Source organism: Macrobrachium rosenbergii, chromosome 50 (genome assembly GCF_040412425.1).
Source record: "Macrobrachium rosenbergii isolate ZJJX-2024 chromosome 50, ASM4041242v1, whole genome shotgun sequence".
NCBI classification, from domain to species: Eukaryota; Metazoa; Arthropoda; class Malacostraca; order Decapoda; family Palaemonidae; genus Macrobrachium; species Macrobrachium rosenbergii.
This window is the reverse complement of record NC_089790.1, coordinates 23,586,710-23,607,500: the sequence shown is the minus strand read 5'-3', so window position 1 is coordinate 23,607,500 and position 20,791 is coordinate 23,586,710. Positions and strand designations below refer to the sequence as shown.

At 38.0% G+C, this 20,791-nt stretch overlaps 1 protein-coding gene across 2 annotated transcripts in view; it reads left to right on the top strand.

Moving 5' to 3' along the window:
- LOC136832749 (metalloreductase STEAP4-like) overlaps positions 1 to 9,940 on the top strand; it is a 40,380-nt gene extending 30,440 nt beyond the window's left edge. The window contains exons 2-11 of one of the 2 annotated variants that reach the window (XM_067094267.1): positions 1,246 to 1,419; positions 1,654 to 1,771; positions 4,020 to 4,225; positions 4,578 to 4,708; positions 5,723 to 5,850; positions 6,728 to 6,896; positions 7,882 to 8,087; positions 8,517 to 8,679; positions 9,308 to 9,425; positions 9,605 to 9,940. In XM_067094267.1, the coding sequence (XP_066950368.1) occupies positions 1,246 to 1,419; positions 1,654 to 1,771; positions 4,020 to 4,225; positions 4,578 to 4,708; positions 5,723 to 5,850; positions 6,728 to 6,896; positions 7,882 to 8,087; positions 8,517 to 8,679; positions 9,308 to 9,381 (1,369 nt within the window). In that variant the 3' untranslated portion in view covers positions 9,382 to 9,425; positions 9,605 to 9,940. Of the gene's footprint in view, positions 1 to 1,245; positions 1,420 to 1,653; positions 1,772 to 4,019; positions 4,226 to 4,577; positions 4,709 to 5,722; positions 5,851 to 6,727; positions 6,897 to 7,881; positions 8,088 to 8,516; positions 8,680 to 9,307 lie in introns of both variants that reach the window. The other variant, XM_067094266.1, reaches the window with a different exon arrangement.
- Positions 9,941 to 20,791: the final 10,851 nt, after the last annotated feature.

Sequence of the window (20,791 nt, the reverse complement as noted above, 5' to 3'; positions counted from 1 at the left end):
TCATCAGTTGGAGTATTATTTAGGTGATCAGATGTTTACTTTACAAAAGTAATATTTCAGTCAACACTATCATTAGTGGACATTTATTTCCCCATGAAACGTTATTAAGAGTCACAATTCTAGATGGAAGTGGGAGGCTACTAAACGCCCATGCAGTGTATTGATAACCATTTCAGAAACGTTTGCGTCGTTTATTTACACGGTGTTACTTTATCTCCCCTCACTCTTAACTGACATAAACCCCATTTACTGAATATGGATTTGCCGCTGCTTTTAGCATGGTATTCACTTCGGATTTCATACGAGATTCTCATTATCCTAGAGCTAGTTTCTCTGAGGTGTCTGATTTGTAAGTAGTCAAAAGCTACTAAGAACGCATTTACATGGTCAGGCTTAGCCTTAGTACCACTCGAAGGACCCGTTCTTTATAGTGTAAAGGACTGCCGCCTTCTTCACTCATACTTCAGTATACCAGGCCGGAAAAATGGGTTACTCATTCATATGTAGCCATTGGACGAGTAGTACTATATTCCCTTCAGGAAATGTAACAAGTCCCCTTATACGAGTATAAGCCTCATAGTCAAATCTGTTCTTAACAATCTCTTATATCTTTATGTTGGCAAGCGTCCCTTCTTTGAGTCAAATCTGTACTTAACGATATCTTTTAATTTTATGCTAGTTGAGAATCTTGGCAGAGGTGTCATCAGATTATCTGTCGAAGCCTCTACTTTTAGCAGTATTATGAAGAAGAAGGGAGCAAAGAGGGGAGGCCCGTGTGTATTAGCAACAGTTTAGAGATGTAACTGACTGAGAGAATAAGATGAGACTCGTTCACTTTTCCTACAAGTACTTGGAGATCCGAATGAGGTTCGTAGTGTACAGTCCTGCACATCAAACAGATTATGTAGAGTGACAGCTTGTCTAGAAAGGTGACCACTATGTACAAAAACACTGTAGATATACTAAATGTGTAGTTATATATAAAGGCATCGTCGGTCCTTGACAAATTGGCAAAGAATTGGCTTTTAGGTATTTTATATATATATATATATATATATATATATATATATATATATATATATATATATATGTGTGTGTGTGTGTGTGTGTGTGTGTGTGTGTGTGTGTGTGTATGCGTGTATGTATTTAGGAGAAGAGTGTGAGAGAGGGAAAGAGGAAAATTTTACTGTATCATTGTGTCACAATATACTTGTAATCTAACAACGTTTTTCATCCTTCACTTAGAGAACTGATCCATCAGAAAGCAGGCACCCGCCTAGTAACCCAGGAAGAGGCGGCAGCGGCTGACATTGTCATAGTCGCAGTGGGAAGCGACCATTACGCCAGGCTCCCTCTGCACCTTCTCAGGGACAAGATCGTCGTCGATGTGGCTAACTCCACTTCACCCCAGCCTCCAAGGTTAGATACAGCACACTGAGGCTGCAATTTGCAGAGCATTAAATGAAAATCAACCCTCTGGATGGCGGAAATTATAACGTTACCGACAGGCTTTTGCGGTTATGAGTAGTCTCAGAATAAAGAACCTTAACGCAAATGTATATGTTCATCATTATTCTTCATGTACGTATATGACATATCGGGCCCCCCCTTTTTTTTGCTAATTTTTCAAAATTTCATGACATCTATCTCCAGCCAGCCAAGTAATGCTGAAAACCTGCAGAGTCTGATTCCCGAAGCTTACGTGGTCAAAGCCTTTAATGTCCTCTCAGCTTACGCCCTGGAGAACAATGTCCAGCAGTCTGCCAAGCAAGTAAGTCGATGTGACACCGAGCTCTGCAAGCTTCGTAGTCTCTGTCCTTTGTCTGGGTTGTTCCTTCTACTGCCGAGCATCGGATATTTCACCCTACTTCCGTTTTCTCTGAATGCAACGAGCCTCCGTCATCACTTTCTTCGGCGTTAAAGCCCCACTGTTCCTCCTTCCACCATTTTAGTATTTCCTTCGGTCATGGTCTAGATAGAGTGATTAGACGGTCCTTCTGCTCTCCTCCTCTAAAAGTGAGTTACGCCGTCACTGTTCGTTTTTTTATCCGTCAATCAAGAGAAAATCTCAAGAACTTAAGAGATGAACACCCATATAACTTTCTCGGGGGAGGCCTTTTGCCATAGAACAATGCTTGTCAATTTGATAGTTTTTGCAGACCAGCACCTAAAAGCAATGGTCGTCCTCACGGTGTTCTTAACATTTGGGCTGTCTGTTCAAAAAAGCTCTTGTGAAAGTCTATTAGTAGAGTGATGTCCAGGATATGCATTACAACCTCCTGTGTATAATCGTTATTTCTGGAATTTCGTCTATACTTAGCAATAATTTGACGCGTAAGGGTGACGGCGGTTTCCTGATGAGCCTTTTGTGCACGTTAATAAGGGCTAATATTGCAACCATGGAGCTTGATCAACATTTTTCATAAAATTAACTCTCCAAACATGCATAGGTAAGAAGCAAACTTTGCTAAATCTCGGCTTCTGCATGTATGCACGAACACTGATAAATTTTTCTTAAGTTATTGGAGAAGCTGTCACTATGCACTGCAAATAGTACAATTTTATCACACCGTTGCTTGTTCAATTAATTCTTTTTCATTTTGGCTCACATCTAACTTTTGAGAAACATTTAATGAAAGTTTCAGCAAATGCCGCACGAAAGTTAGGTGTTGTTCGTAAGGCTTCATATATTTATAATAGGGATAAAATCAATGCAACCTGTTTTAGGTAATTTGTACTCCCTTTACCAGAATACTGCTCTCCGGCGTGGATGTCTGCTTCTGCCAGAGATTTATCTCTTTTAGATAGATTGGTTCGTGGTGGTAGGATTCTGTTTCCTAATAGCAGTAATTATGACTTGGACCATCGACGGATGGTCTCTTGTTAGTCACTTTTTCATAGGTTGTATTTCAACAGAGATCTTTCACATTCACAGTTGATCCCTGATCCCCCCTTTCCTGCCGAGAGCAACCAGATTCGCTGGACAGCAGCACCAATATGCAGTAAATGTGCCTCCCTGTCAAATTTCTCAGTTCCAGAGGTCCTTTATTCCCCACACCGTTGGACTGTGGAACAGCCTCCCAGAGGGTGTCGTGCAGATGGAACTTCAGAAGTTCAAGCAAAGGTGCTATGCATTGCTACCCTAATACGATTCTCCTTGCAATTCAACATATTTTTATCTATTTGTTAATTTATTAATTTATTTTTTTTCTTTTTCAATAAGCGAGTGGGATCTCTTCTTTCCGTATTTCCCCTTTATCTTCTCGTACTTCTTCCTAATGAACACCATAATATTCTTTGGAAGCTTGAATTTCAAGTCAATGGCCCCTGTGGGCTTGTTCCATATGAATGGGTTTCGTCTTCTGAATAATATATATATATATATATATATATATATATATATATATATATATATATATATATATATATATATATATATATATATTATATATATATATATATATATATATATATATATATATATATATATATATATATATATATATATATCTCCACAAACATTAGGCTGCAAATGTCATTTAATGTCCAATTTGCTCTTCCTCGGAAATAATACCGGAGGGGAATTATTGATAAGTGACAGTACAATGGTAACAGAACTGGTCACCGAAGTTAGAGGTAGTTGCTGTCGAGGGTTCGAGTCCGCAAGGTGACTACCACTTATCAATTATAATTCCTCTCCGGTATTTTTTCCGACGTAGAGCGAATTGGATATTAAATGAGAGTTGTGGCTTAGGCTTGTGAATAAAACATGCCTCGGTGAAGTGATAAAAATTCGTATATATATACACCTGTATATAAATTATATATATATATATATATATATATATATATATATATATATATATATATTATATATATATATATATATATATATATATACATATGAATGTGTGTGTGTGTGTGTGTGTGTGTGTAGGAAGTGACCACACGTGTACATCCATTACACAACCACCGATAAGAGTATAAAAATAACTTAGGATAAAATATCCTTCTCTAAGGTCCCGGTTGCATCCGACTGGCCAGCGGCGCGCCAGAGGATCCTATGCCTTGCCCAGGAGATGGGATATTCGGCGGTGGATCGCTGTGGCTTGGTCAATGCCCGACAGATAGAGGCCATTCCTCTGCAGCTGATGCCCTCCTGGAGGATACCAGTGGCCGCGGTCGCGATTCTTTGGAGTCTTCAGTATCTCGTCTTGCTCTTCAAGTAAGGCTCCTTTTAATTAGGTGTTCTTTAGAGTAAGCTCACTTTCAAGTTTTCTTTTGCTTAAAGATCCTGTTAAGCGACTGTCCTTTGAAGCAAGTGTTGTTACCACAAATCCAGGGAAATCATCATATTTACTATTAGTGTTGTTTTTTGTTAAAGTAGTGCTGTTGTAATAATGTTGTCCATATGATAGTGCTGTATTGCTAGTCTTGTCATGACTGGTCTTTGGTAAGGTCGTCTCCATTAGAATGAAAATTGTCACCAAGTGGCATCATCAAATGTTGTAACACTTGCCAAGACTGTGATTCGTACTCTTTTAAATCTGAGTTTCTTATTTAATTTCCTCTCCAAGATACCAAGTGTGCGGCAGTGTAAGAAATGAGCCCTGGGCTTCTGGTACCTTCAAGCATCTCGCCCTTCTTAACTTCAACCGCTCCACAGCCATCACGGCTCTATGGACTCTGGCGCTCTGCTATCTGCCTGGTCAGTAATATTCAGTTAGCATATTCAAAGATGAAATAAGCTGGTAACTCTCACCCAGTGTGTGTGTAAATGCAAGGAACGACAGGCAATAAACTCCTTCCGTGACAGGGTGCTGGATCCCTAAATTGTGACCTTGGTTCGAATCTTGGTGTGGAAGGAGAATTGCCTCATTTCATTTACAAATTCTGATGATGTTTTTAGTGAAAATCGCATCCAAAAACATTTGAGATTTGAGAAGCTAAAAGTGTATTGTATCTTAGATGTATTTACGTACTTAAAATTTTTTCAAGAGCCATTGAAATGAAAGTTACTGTAATATGTGACTTTAGCCATTCGGATGGCTTTAAGTAGTGTTTGTATGAGATATGAGATGTCTGTTCTGGTACGTACCTTTCCTAGTTTCAGTTGTCAGTATTCTTTAGCCCAGAAAAGCGGTTCTTCCAGCAAAATAAGACAAAGGTCTTTTGCCTACTGTGTCTTCTGATTTCTAAATCTATTAGATACAAATTGTTTTAAGTCTTAAGTTATTTCAGGACATTGCCAATTACAGGCATTTTTTTTATTTGGTGTATGTATCATTTTTTAATAATAACACCATTTCTTTCTAACATTTATTTTCACTATTAGGTCGTATTTTTTTCGCATCCCCCTCGTCCAAGAACATCCTGATTTGATAAACATCTCGCCAAGCGACGATAATACCATCTACAAAAGATCAGAAAATTTACGTTTCAGGTAGAAGCTTAAATTTTCGGATCTGCAGAAAGTTTTTCATTTTTAGTTTCAGGAATATATCAAATACGAATGAAAAGCCTTCCCTGAAAAAAACATTTTGTCACTGTACCTCATAAAATGACACACCTAAACATCCCATTCCCTGGCTTAAAAAGTTTCACTCGAAAAATAAGAGGCGATTCTCTGAATTCTAATTATGAGTGACTTTAAATTCGTAAACAAACCAGAGATGGCAGTCTAATGTGAGTTTCAAGATTGCCTGTTTTCTTACCCCCACAGGTGTGTTTGCTGCTTACATCCAACTTTTTTGGGGCACCAAATATAGGCGATTTCCCAAATGGTTAGACACATGGCTAAAGATGAGAAAACAGCTGGGACTACTTATGCTAGCCTTAGCTGCTATTCATGTAAGTTAACGTCTCCATAAAGTTTAGATATAAGACAGAATCATAGGAAGTCACAAAAATTTCAATTGATTGTTTCAGGATGTTAATAGCTGGGCAAAACTACTGGTTCCGTATTGGCTGTTTAAAGCCAAAAGATCTGTTGCACAGAAACTAATTATAATGCAATATTCTGTCCTTCCTACTTCTTTGTTAGTCAATTGATTCGCCAAAAATCCAACCCTTTGCTATTATTTCGTCCTTTTATTTAATCTACCTTTATTAAACAAACAACAAAAGTCAACACCATAGTAACCCAGTATTTACTCCATCTACCGAGTTTTGCATAAACCACGCAAGTCAAACATCGTGGGAACTTACCATTTACCTCAGTCAGCCTTCCTGCATAAATGACAACCCTCCATAAACCTTTATTCAATCGATTTCTGTCATGAATCATTCAGAGAAAAGCCTCTGTTTTGTGTATGGGTACGTTTCCACGTCGATTCATTGAGTGCTCTACAATCGATGTCCCTGACTTTGCAGTGGTCGATCATTAACGATTTGCTGTATCTTACGTTAATTCATTTCAGAATTCGTGAAGCATTCAATTTACAGGTAGATCATGCTAAAATGTAATGATTAACTTATTCTCTGTATATGCCTATAATAAGGTTTTACTGATAGCTTTCCTGTCGCCTCCAGAGATTCATACGAGCTGGATTTGTATGTTAAGTTCACAATCAAGCTCATTTAAAACTGTGCTGTAATTAATTAATTGTTTCGGTCTTCTCGTTACAAAAATCATTCTACAGCATTTAATATAAAGAGAATTACATTTTACCAGAATACTTACTAATATCAATTTCTCATCCTCTTTCCCCTCAATGTCTTCCCCAAGACCTGCCTAGGACTCGCTGTGTGGTCAGGGCGCTACGACCCTCTGGTGTGGGAACCTCCGACCATCATCTCGGCCAAGGTCAAGCACAACGAAACGTCTTACGTCACGCGAAACGTCACCGTACTGAATTCGGCCATGACTCTTCGGGGAGAACTTTTCCTCACATTCGGTGAGGAAAAAACTTGTTTATGACATGTTCTAAATTCTGAGTTGATTCAAACAAAATTCTGGAAAGAATTCCACAAGCTTATCTGAAGTGCATGATTAGTTTTTTGAGGTAAGATTAAGATCATCAGATTCCAAATTCTTCTTCCTCTTCTTCTCAGGTTAATCATTAGTCGGGTCGTTTTTAAGAAACATTTTTTTCAGGTGTTTCTATCCTGTGTCCTCCCTTCGTCTATTCCTTTGTCTCCCACTTCCCCTCGAAATAATAGTCTCTCCATCCTCGCCCCCACCCCCCAGTGCAGTGCCCAAACCATCTAAATCTTGACTCTTGGGTCGTCTTTGACGCTTCAAGGTCGAGATGGTTTGGGCACCCAATGAGGAGGAAAGATGATGATTGACAAGTTGACTAGCATGGTATATATATCAAATTTATGTAGACCTTTGTTCTTAGTATACTCGAGTTTATTGTTACAACCAAGATATGAAATATTTATGAGAATCTTGATTATTGGCATACCAGGGAGCCTTAGTTGGCCAGGTAATTTCCTGATAAAAAAAATATTGCACCTTAAAAATCACAGTTTAGCTTGGTAAAGTTTTGTATCCTTTATGAGATCTTCTCTGAAGACCTGTTTGATAGCATAATATTCCTTTTCTGTGTTTCTTAGGTCTTTATCTGATATGGCATTATTTCTCTCAATTTTCTCGCCAAAATGCATTTGCTGTTAAAATCCTTATGCAACAAACTCCATAATCTCCATGTATTCAAACCATCATGGATTTCGCTCAGAACTTCTGCCACACAGGAATCACGTGGGTTCATAGTTTGATCAGTTTGAGTTTAACGATGATAATATTATTTATAACACAAACGGCATCTGTTTTCTTTAATATTGTATGCGTGAAGGAAGGGGAATAAGTTCACCTAGTCTCACAGGAATCAGATTTTATATAGCAGGAGAAATGACATAAAAGCTTCTCTTCTGAAGGCACACTGTCAATGTTTATAACATGCATACTGGGCGTGACGTCACTTCCGTCGGTGGGCGCTACACTGACGTGGCGAGAATTCACCTTCATCCAGAGCAAGTTGGGTTGGATGGCCCTACTGACGGGGACCATTCACGACGGTCTCCTGGGATGGGGCTTCTCCCGGAAGGACTACGAAGTTTGCGCCTTGCCTTCGGGAGCTCAGGTAACCCAAAAAGAAAGTTATGCTTTAAATCTCTGTTTTGACTGCTCCCGTAGGGAGATATCGCCATCAGTGTACTTCACGCGGTGCACTATTAGCATTACTGAAGGTTCTTTGTAGCGTCCCTTTTTCCCCTAGCTGCAACCTCTTTCATTGTACCTATACCCAAGTTCAGGTTCTCTTTCTCCCATCTTACTTTCCATCCTCTCCTAACAATTGTTTCAACATTATTTTCAGTGCTGAATGACCTCATAGATCCCAGCGATTGGCCTTTGGCCTATTCCAGTTCCAATAACCTTTAATGCTAAGTGTGAATATTCACCTCATTCTGCCAAAGGTCTCAACTGGTAATCACTCAGGGAGGAGATGGAACATTATATATTGCTCTGCACTAAATTGTTAAATTTCTCATTCTATCTCTTTTCTTTTCAGTACGCGTTGATTTTCCCGCTTCTAACAATTTTGTTGAAGTTGTTTCTTCTGTTGCCATGTGTGGACAACGCTTTACAGAAAATAAGAAGAGGACACGACAGGAAGAATAGAAGGGTGATTAGCGTTCTTCCAGAAACTGCTAAAATCTCGGAAAAACGCAGAGGTACGTTACTTTTCGGTCTTTAATGTCACCAGAGGGGCAAATCTCAGTGGGGTAAATTTTTTTGTCATTGGATGTACTTCCTTCAAAACAAAAGAATTATTTGTGTCTGCATCATTTTATTGGGCTGCGGTCAACAAGACTTGGACATAATTAAAAAAAAAGGGGGGGGGGGTGGATTTGCAGTGGTTAACACGAAAAAATATAAATTACTTACACTTGAATAGAGAAAATTTTGAATAACTGAAAAATTTCTTTCAAGAACTTTCCAGGCTTTGGGAGTAATTTTCAGTAAACTGGATTGTATTTCTTAGGTCACCTTAAAACGATAAAAAAAAATCTCACAACTTTGACAGGATTCTGTAAAAAAGTGACCGATGTCAAAGATGAAGAATTTTAAATTTTTTTCACAGTCTTCAAATTGATCTAAGAGCACAAAAGAAAGTAGGGAAAGGTAGCCTGGAAATAGAGGGAAGATGGATAAAGGATATTTCCACCATACTCTTTCTTACTAGTTATTTTTCTCTTTTCAGTCATGCTAAGCACATAAAAATCTCCTTGTTAGTAGCAGAAACAATGAATGAATCTTTTCTGTTAAGTACCAGTAATGGTTAATTAATCTCTTTGACAGGTCGGGACATCCACAACCAGCATATTTACAGAGATATACAACCAGCGAGGCCAGTCATAGCCAAAGTTTGGTGAAGGGGAAGCATATCAAACAAATGTCATATACAAGCGAATGTTGTGTAAGAATATATTGTCCTCTCTTCTGAATTCCCTGGGCATAAACGCTGTACCTAACTTTGTGAAATCTTTGTATACATGAAATAATTGTCTCTGAGGAATTTATGGTGAAAGTGACAATTTTATTTGTGTTATGTTTTTGCATTCGAAAGTGACATCCGTATGAAATCTCCATTTTCAGCATTTTTGAACAAGCATTTTGTGAAAGCCTTGAAATGCTTAAGGAAATGCAACAAGTGATTTTCCTTCCTAGGAAGGATTTTCATCCGTTCTCCTTAAGAGGCTGATATAGGTGCTTAACCAGTGACGCCACCGTCCGTCGCCCGATAACATATAATCAAAAAGCAGAAAACGAGCCAAATGTTTTAAGAAAATATAAAACTCTACGGCAAACTCCAGTCGTGTTTCATTTACACTTAAAGTTCTTTGACTTAAAATAGATTTTATTCAGTGTCACGTTAAGTGATGGTTTTGCGGGAACTGCTGGTTCCCCGCTCGTTCCCTTTTGTGGATTGCTGCCTCCTTACCTTCAAGTTTTTTTGAATTGATGTTTTCGTCGGTGAGCTGCCGTTTTTCTTTCGTGAGTCGGGTCTGGTAGGGCAGCGAAAGTAGCGGCAGTGGCAGCAGCAGCAGGCAGTTTTTGGAGTCGACGTTGGTCGAGTTTTTGAGCAGCAGATTGGAGCACGCATACGAAGTGGAGCACGACCTAGAGGTGGAGTGTGACCATGAGTAGTCGTGTGTCCACGAGCTGCTCATCTTTGTTGACAGCGTGAGGCTGTCCTGACGTCTCCATCGGGGTATTCTGGTTGGTGGGTTCTCGTCCCTGTTGTGCAGCTGAGGGCTGTCTTGGTGCCCCGATGGAGGACGTATGTTTGGTTTTTTTTTTCTGCCTGCTGTTGTTTTTTTTTTGCCTTTTTTTAAATTTTAAGCTACTTTTTGATTATGAAGTTAATCGTTTATTTAACTTTATTTTGTTTAGTGCTGCCTCTTGGTTTTTTTTATGCTTATGGTTTTATCTTTTTACCAGACCTGTCTCACTTGTAAATATTTGTAAAAATAAATTAATATTAAGCTCATTTTATTGTTTTTGTTGTTTTCTCCTCCTTTGTTTGTTGCATCTGCCGTCAGTCATGACAGCCCCATCCTGAGTATGTTAAAGAACCTGCATAACGGCCCACTCGGGTCGTTACATTCAGTTATTAGCCATACTCTACCCTTGTTTACAATCGTAATTTAACAGTTTCTATAACGGACCACTGATTTCAAAGTACAAACCATCCACTTAGAATGTAAAAACGTCAAGGTACAATGGACGTACTGAACAATTTAAGAAGCCTCCTGGAGAGGTCATTTGCAATCAATAAAATTTTTCAATGAATTTCTTTATGTGGCTTGAAAAACTTGTCTGAGGAAGAAACGAGTGCCAGTAAAATTGATATTGGAATACAGAATTTAGGCCAAAGGCCAAGCGCTGGGATCTAGGAGGTCATTCAGCCCTGAAAGGGAAATTGACAGTTAGAATGTTTGAAAGGTGTAACTGGATGAAAACCGCAGTTGCACTATGAAACAATGTTAGAGAGGATGGAAAGTCAGATGAACGAAACAGAATATGAACAGAGGTAGAGTAAAATGATTGAAAGAAGTAAGTAATGCCTACAGTGCACCACGTTAAGTGCACTGATGGCACTACCTCCCCACGGGGATACGATTGGTGTGGTTCATTATGGAAGTTTTTAGAAAAGTCAAGAACCAATTACAGTAGATGGGCATGTTCAGGAATAGGCTAACTTCAAGGGTGTGTAATATATGTTAGTAACAAGAGAGTTCAGGTCAGTTTATGTTAGTTATGGGTGTTCTTATTAAGTCTATTGGAGTGGAAAGCTTAAGCGAGTTGCCTAATACAGATATATTTAGTTATAATGTTAAAATATACAGAAGAACTATCAAGGAGAATTGGGACTTTAATGCGAGTAAAGTAAACATCAACAGGAATTATAATATGTAAAGCTACAGGATAGAAAATTATATTCAGAAACATTCTTGATTAACAGCTGTCAAAAGTACCAGTTTATATAACTAAGGGGAAAGGAACCAGACGGGAATTAAATAGAAATGAGAGTTAAGCTTCCTGAATGAAAAGAAAAGACACTAGTGGGATGTCTGGGATAAACCAAAGAGCATTATGATGTGAGTGAAAATTTACGCAACATTTCGTAAGGCCAGTCTTACTGCACGGTACCGAGAACCACTTTGACAGAAAAAAAAAAGTTTGGACAAGACAGAAGTGAGAATTTTTGGAGCGTATCTTAGGTACCTCAGAGAAGGATCAGTTACAATAAGAAACGAAGAGAAATGATAAATATACGGTGCGGCAAAAGGCTTCAAATACCGAAATGGCTAGACACCAGTAGTTTACGTATGCTTTAAAGAGGTAAAAGTATGATCCAAGACATGTGAGTGACAAATTAGGGAAATGAGATCCTAATAACGACAGTGGACTTCGAAGTTTGGTGAGTAGATGGATATATAAAGGAGAGAAAGATGCAATGAAAATCATCTTGAAGATAAGAAATAAATTAAGAACAGAATATCAGTAAGCAATTGCATACATAAATCCTTGACAGGTGAGAAAAAAATCAATAAGTACACGCGCTGGAGAATAGTTTTTCTTAACAGCATTGCGAGGTACTTTTTTAAGAGTTAAAACTGAAAGATATCAAGGCAACTGCGATTACCACAGAATTACCTGAACGATTATTACTACGTTGGTAGTACGTACAGGCCATTAGTAAAAACACAGCTTCGGCTAATTAATGTTTTAATAAGGTTTAGTTAACATATCCAAGCACTTGAATTAAATCACTCCAACGAGCGTAGGTCTTTACCATGTTTCCTCAGTGTACAGTACAAATCCTAAAAGGCTTGCGTTCGTCAGCAAACAAACGGTTGCTAAATGTAAGTCGAACTCACGGAGCAAGCGTCAGTTCATCGACGAGTGAACAGACTATAAAAAAAATATAGTGAATCTGTCCTTCCATTCATACTTCTCACTGAGATCGAGAATTCCACCAATTCAGACTTCTCACGGAGATTATCCTGGTTACGCGGCAATTGTTTTTTTTTTTTTTATTTCCGTATGCCAAGTGATTTTTCCCATTATATGTATATCAACTTTTACAGCATTTCATTTGAAATATTTTCCTGACATTTATATAGTTTTGTCTATGATTTTCTTCCTTATATCTTTCATTTTTCTCCTATAAGTCTTCTGATTTTTTCCGCTTTATGTTTTGACCATCCATAATTATCTTTCTTACCTTTGAAGGTAACTTAAGACACAACTGAAAGCGGGATTTACATGACAACCTCTACACCGAAATGAACAACCTGGGCTGCTTCAACTTAAATCTGGTCGTAGGTTATCAGTTGTCAGAGTGAGTTTATCAAATGTAGATCTACTGTATATTTTACATTTGGTTGTTATGTTAATAAAAATCTTAAATTTATAGTGTGATTTTTTATAATTTACAATGTATTAAAAATTTATTTGTTTATGGGTCCTGAACACAATAATTTTTAGCTCAATAATAAATTACAATCAAATGCTCGTTAGCACTTTATTTTTACGTTAAGCTAACGAGGCCACGACCTCTTCATTTCTGTGTTGTAACTGTTGTTTTCATAGTCCTACGGTGCGCTGTTATTAGAGTGCGGCTCTGCAACTTGCTTATTGGAATCTAGAAGACTACTGAGGGAAAATAATGCTCTGATACGGACGATTATGCTGAAGTTCGTCTGCACGCACAAGAAACCTGCATCAACCCGCCAGAAAAATATAGCCTTTAGTAAGTGAAAGTCTTCTGCTTCAAACCCCTCCCCCCTTTTTTGTATCATCATTGGTTATAGCTTATTGTATGACTAGACTGTAAGTATAGCATTGAAATTCTTGTAGCCTAGGACGATATTATAAACCTTTTGACTGAAGTGGAGTTTGGCGTATCGGTCTAGTATGGACTACCAGGGATTACTAATGGCAGTGTTGTGTAAACTCCACGAAAGAGTTGCCAGTCACGACTTTTATTACATTTTTAAGAGTTACAGATGCCACGATTAAGCATTGTGTATTTTTCTCCATGAGCCATTGTTAAAAATAAGCATTTTCGTTTCCATATTCTAGACATTAGAATAAGTCAGTTTAGATAACTAGTAATAGCAAGAGTAAGAAAAGTCTGGTTAGCAAAGTTGGTTTACAATGATAACATGTCATCACCTGCGACTTTAAAGGGCTATCATTCCAGACATCCATAACCCTATAGTAGCCTACCATCAAGGAAAAAAGTTCTGATGACTTTAATAAAATAATAAAAAAAAAATCTTTCGGACAAACACTAACTGGCAACTCACGGGTTGGGTGACGTGCCGCTACATAAAGCAAGAGCTAAATGATAACCACGTATTGTCACAAAATCTAAAATTTTTCGCGCAAATTAATTTCATGGTGTGTGAGCCTACGTAATCCCCATAGGGAATTTAAAAGCCTATTCAACTGTTCTTTAGTTTTTATGACTAACATTGTATTTCGTAGCCCCAGAGATTTTCAGTTGAGTTCAGGCTCGGGGATTTTAATGACCTTGGCGATTCATTCCTGATAAAATCTGGATTCATTCAAAACCATGTCGACATTTTTTGGCATTATGGCTTACAGAATTGTCCGTTGCCACATTGTATGGCTCTGGCTCAGGTGGCTCTGCCCTCACCTGATAGAACCAAAACTTCCAGTATTTCAACTTACGGGGAACTGATTAACTTATTTATTTCAGCTAGCTCCCTGGATGATAATGGTATGGTTAACATGCAAAATTATTCACAGGCGTCGATTTTTTTTTTTAGATGAACAATATTAACTTCGTACATAATCCTTAACCCTCGTTTACATTACCTAGTTTCACAGACAAACTTGAAGTTAAATGATAGATTGGCCTATACATGTAGCCTCTACAGGCCTACGTGTATTTGCCTAATATACAAGCAGGCTTGTAGCACAAGTAAAACTGGCTGCAAGGAAGGAAATATATGTTTTTTGATATATATACGGCTACACTTTATTAAGTTACTATAATGACATCACAGCAATAACGCAAGCGCTTTAAAAACTTCCAAGGAGTGTGTGATCTCAGGTTATCCATTTTGTCTGTGAATAACTAGAGTTGGATTTCCCGCCAACGCGTGACTTCACACGAAGAAACTATTTCACACCAGTTTTTATAGGCCCATTTTCAAGTTGGCATATGGAAAATTTTAGGGTTATAAATTAATTTTTGGGGTTATTAACTAATAATTATTTCTATTTTAAGTAGAGAAAAGGAAATGAACAATTCGATTTGACATTGTGGTATTTGTGGTATAATATCATTGAATATAAGAAAGACAGTCACTTGGAGATAGGTAAAACACACACACACACACACACACACACATATACATATATATATATATATATATATATATATATATATATATATATATATATATATATATATATTATATATATATAATATATATATATATATATATATATATATATATATATATATATAGACAGGTAGATAGATTAAATAAATTTGCAATTTTTCTATCGTTAATTTTTCTTTTCAGACAAAACCCCCTCACATGATTTAGAATACAAAACCAACCGATGGATATCACTGAAGTGTTTCAAAGTCCCTAACTGCTACGAGCTTCATCTCATTGGGTCAAGCACCGTTAATAACTTCAGATGTTGTGACGCCAGTTTTAGTAACCATAAACCAGTCAGTCAATCATTGGGCCAAACTAAATGAAGGCTGAAACAAAGGTCTATTAAATCCGTTAGAGATGATGACTGAGGAGGCTTATTCTTAACTTGGCCCGGAGATGATGGCAAATGTAGCACCAGTATAAAGACACAGATACGAGCCGGGAAGACGTAGGCCTATTGCGGAAAGAAATCTCAAGAAAGGAGGAACAGTTAGAGTTAATTAGCATGTTGGGAAATGTTGCAAACGGACACTTTAACAACTAGCAATATTGGATCATGTGATCCATCCAATCTCCATAGTCGGTGAGTTGCTAGAAATCTTTGTTTATTTTCTGCGCATGTATGTATGATAACGTTCGACCAGAAATGTATTGTTGGTAAGTGTGTGCAACACTACCTAACCGGACTGCTTATTTTAATTCTTGGTAAAGAGTTCTTATTCCTTTTAAAGGAAATTTTGCAGTATTCTAGAAGACCTTGTTGGTGTTTGTATAGAAAAAGAAAGGTTGTAAAGAGGTCAACAAGTCTTTTACCTAAACTTCGTTGATCCTGCCCCCTTTCCTTGGTCGGTAATGACGATACGCTTTGAGCCTCATGCAGATTTGAACTTTTATCGTCATGTTTGAGGACAGATTTGCGACCTAAAGTAATGTCCCTGAATGTGGACATGGAATAATTAGTAACCTTTGACAGCTTCGCGGCCTAAAGTAATGTTCCTGGGTGTGGACATGGAATACATAATTAGTAATCTTTGACTCATTCGTTAGTGGAGCAGACCCGTACCCAGAGTTTTTTTTATGGGGGAGGGGGGGTTCGTTTTTCCCAAAACTGGACCTTTTCTTCTATATATGTCATTGCATATATAGGTATATACAAGATGAAATACTTGAAAATATTATTTTAGTTATATTAAGAAGAAAAACTGGGTATGCGGTCTATGCCCTTCTACCCGATTAGATGTTATTCAAAGTATTGACTGATTAGATTTTATTCAAAGTACTGAGTTTGGTTAACAGAATTTTAACAGAAAATATGGACTTCCAGAAATTTTTGGTGGAGGTGGGGGGAGGGGGGTCGTTTGACCCCGACTACCCACCCCCCCTTCCCTCGGTACAGGACTGCGGAGTGAAGGCCACAAGTTGGTAATATAGATCGTCTTGTTATTAGCATGAAGTGGGATATCTTACTTGTATAATAGTCCGCCACTCGGCTATAATATCGCCATATAATGAAGTATCTCTCTAACGATCCCCGTAGGATTAGGTGTACTCCTTATACCCTCACAGTTACTCTCACCTTGCTTTGATAAACATCTGCACCATCAGCTATCCCGTGTGTCACCTCTCCCTTTCCTCTAAATAATCAATCAGGCGACCTTGTAAAGCACGTTTTCCTTCTTCAGTAGTATTTGTAGTCTTACAAGCTTTAGAATCACAGTTGAGAACTTGAGAGGATAGAACAATCACATAGCGTCCGAGATGGTGTTATTGCCTACTCTTTTTCCTTAAATGTTTACGTGGGGGACTTGTTCATGTTGTTCTCCTAATTAGGAGAGTTTCCTTTCATTTTTTTCTGATCATTGATGCTAGTCATGCTTTAAATATTGTTTACTCTCTGCCCCTTCGGTGTCATCTCTCTGCGTGTCGTGCAAAAATTGGATCTCAGTCTGTGTTCATATTGGGTACTAAAATATGCATTCCTGCTACTGTTGCGCACACGACCTCCTCCCCTTTCTAAGCGACAACTGTCGGTTCTGGAATCTTTCAGTTATGTCGCATTTTCTGTCTTTCATCTTTAATGTTTGGTAGATTATCCCTTCCGAAGTCGATACAATGTTATAATTGCGCTCTCAGTAGTCCAGTTGCATATAGTAATGCGCGGTGAAGGTCGTACGAAAATAGTATAATTATTCTTTTAACAGTAGTCGAATACAGTGATGAAATCGAATGCCATGTAACCTCAAGTTTAAAGTTTATACGTTATTATTATTATTATTATTATTATTATTATTATTATTATTATTATTATTATTATTATTATTATCCTAGCGTTGGCTTTCTCTTGATGGTTCCAAAGAGTGGCCACCAAAACTAAATACTTTTTTCAATAGTGGCGGATGCATAGGATAGTGTGAACTGTATGAAGGTTATTATAAAAAAAATTTCAACAAGGTATTTTCCTAAGTGGATCATTTTAGCCTGCAAATGATATGAATAATACACATCTTAAACCGGTGGTCATAGTATTCGTTGCATCAATTTATAATATACCCGTTTTTCTTTCTGTGTTTTCCAAGTATACTTTACTTCAATGATTTTTATGTCATCAACACAAAACACATATATATATATATATATATATATATATATATATATATATATATATATATATATATATATATATATATATATATAAGGTTCCATGAATCCATAGACTGTGTAGTATGCTGGCCTTTGAGAGTACAGGCGGAAATCCCTTCTTGGTGTTAAGGACTTTCTCTCTCTCTCTCTCTCTCTCTCTCTCTCTCTCTCTGTCTCTCTGTCTCTCTCTCTCTCTCTTAACCCCTACCCCTACTGCTACGTTATCGCTTCCCTTGATAACTCGTTGTGTTGAATCCCTACCCACACCCACACCCCCATACCCACACTCTCACACCCGTACCCACACCCCCACTCTCATATTCACAACCATACCCACACCCTCATACCCCACACCCCCACTTCCTTACTCACACCCTCACACCCATACCTGCACTCCCACTCCCATACCCACACCCTGACACCCCTACTCCCATACCCACACCCTGACACCCATACCCACATCCCCACCCCCACTCTCATACCCACACCCTGACACCCATACTCACACCCCTACTCCCTTTCCCACACCCTGACACCCATACCCACACCCCCACTCCCATACCTACATCCTCATACCCATACCCACACCCTGACACCCATACCCACACCCCACACCCACACTCACACCCCAACTTCTATACCCACACTCTCACTCCCATACTCACAACCCCACACCTATACCCACACCCCCACTCCCATACCCACATCCTCACATCCATCCTCTCACTCTCACACCCGTACCCACATCCCTGGACCCCCACTCCCATACCCACATCACACCCATTCCCACACCCCCACTTTCTCCTTCTCCTCCTCCCCCTCCTCCTCTTGTTACTGTTTTTGGAACAAGGAAACAGAGAAATTAAAAAGTACTCGGTGTCACCCCCCAGGGGTTGACCGGGAGGGAGCTCATTTCTCACATATTAAACGTTTAAAAGTTTAAAAAAAAGTTTGTTCAAAAACGTTCTTCGGTCTCACGTTCTTACGTTCACCTGAATGCTATTTATATTATAAGTTCCATTAATCCATAGACTGCTTTTTTTCCAATCAATTCAGTTTACTGTATAATTACACAAAAAGACAAAGTTTCAGGAGCTTGCTGTGAATGAGGAGGCGTTCTCGACCTTTTGGCCTTTTAGAATACAGGCGGAATTCCTTGTGGTGCCAAGGGAGGACGTCTCTCTCTCTCTCTCTCTCTCTCTCTCTCTCTCTCTCTCTTTTAATCCCTACCTCTACCCCTGCGTTATCGCTTCCTTTGATAGAGCGGGTGGAAAATGAATCTTATGTAACAAAGGATTATGACGTAAAATACTCTGTTTTCATTTGAAAATCAAACTCCATTTCTCTCTTGGTTGTGTCAGCTTGAAGGGGGCTGGGTACTGGGGGAAGGGAGGGGGAAGAGGAAGTAGGCTGCAAAAAGTATTCTGAAAACGAAGCAGAGAAAAAGGATATATTTAATGATTGGGGCAGAGCCAGTCACCCTGCCGTTTGACGTGACATGGTCTAATCGTCTTTTTCTATTCAGTGCCTGCGTCCTTTATGATGTCTCATTTTTCTACTGTATATATTCTTTTTTTTCCATTTGCTCTCAACATACCGTCATGTAGTAACGGAGCAACTTTTTGAATCGTGGTGCAAGGTAATGTTATATAAGCCTAGTCTGGATAATCACTCTTGGTCGAAATTCCTTGGAACTTCATAAGTAGATTGAGCGACTTGGAATATTGAGGAATAAGATACTATGATGCTGGTGACAACCATATGCACATCAGGTCGAAGATCTTATTGGAAATTTCAGGATAAACGCCCTTGATATTACGTTCACTCGTCTGTCAGGTTGAGACGATGGAGTTTTGTGCTCTCTCTCTCTCTCTCTCTCTCTCCCAATAGGTTATTCAAAGGTGCAAGAGCTTAGGCTGTCACAAGGCCATTCTCTCTCTCTCTCTCTCTCTCTCTCTCTCTCTCTCTCTCTCTCTCTCTCTCTCTGGCGCTCATTTTCCCCACTCTCTCTCTCTCTTCAATTTCACTTCATTTCAAGTTCCTGTTCATTTTCTCCTTCCACTTAATTTTTCCACTGCATTTTATTCCTTCCACTTTATTTTTCCACTTCATTTTGTTCCTCTCACTTCATTTTATTCCTTCCACTTTATTTTTCCATTTCATTTGATTCCTTCCACTTCCTTTTTCTCCACTTCCACTTCACCATAAATCAATTTTAATAAAATTCTAGCTCGATCTCTTCAGAAATTCGTCTGCTGTCTTAGTTACCAAAACAGTGAGATCAGGAAGCCTTGAAAATTATGTATTTTGCAATAAAATACGGGTTTATTTGTTATAGAATTAGCATCTATACGTATATTTTCCATATAAAAATCATTTGAAAATAAAAACATACAAGATTTTACAGATTTTTAAGCATAAAAGACAATAGTCCTTTTTTAAAGATTCCCAGCAGACGGCAAAAACAGACAAATATTTTACAGGTAAACGAACTTATAGTAAAATTACGGAAATGAGATGAAATTTCGAAAATATATTAAATACATATTTTATTAATGTAAATATAGGAACTTTGGTTTATTTTAGATTTAACATGGATTATATTGAGAGATTTCATTTTTAAATTCTTGTATATCAAAAGCCTTTATGTTACGTGAATTGTGAAGTTGCTATTATTTATTTTATTTATATATTCAATAATTAATTTTCGTTATTCAAACTAATTACCCTTCATAGCTACTGAGCCTTAGATAATTTCATAATTCATGATAACAGTTGCTTAAAAATATTTTTATTTTGATTTATTTGAACAAATTCAGCTCATCAAATCAGTTTTAATTTCAAAGGAAACTAGAATATATATTCAACATATCTGCTGGAATAAATAGTTAAAGTTCGTCGTTAGTTACCTAAAATCGAAGGTTAAATGTTTACTTAAACAAAGTTATCAGTTAATATTAATTGTTATATTTTTTGTTACTATAGTTACTTAATTTGCCAATAGGTGGCTATAGCGTCGCAACAAGACCACCGAGAAACATTATTTGACTATAAACTTTATAATAATTGTTATTTATCATCAACATTTCAAACTCGAAAGCTTGGAAGGACGTGGTCCCACCCACAGCAAAAATGAGTGGTAGTTTTCTAACGTTTTCGTGTGGTTCCAGTGAGTTCGCTCGTACGGTTAAATACTTTTAAATGATCAGTT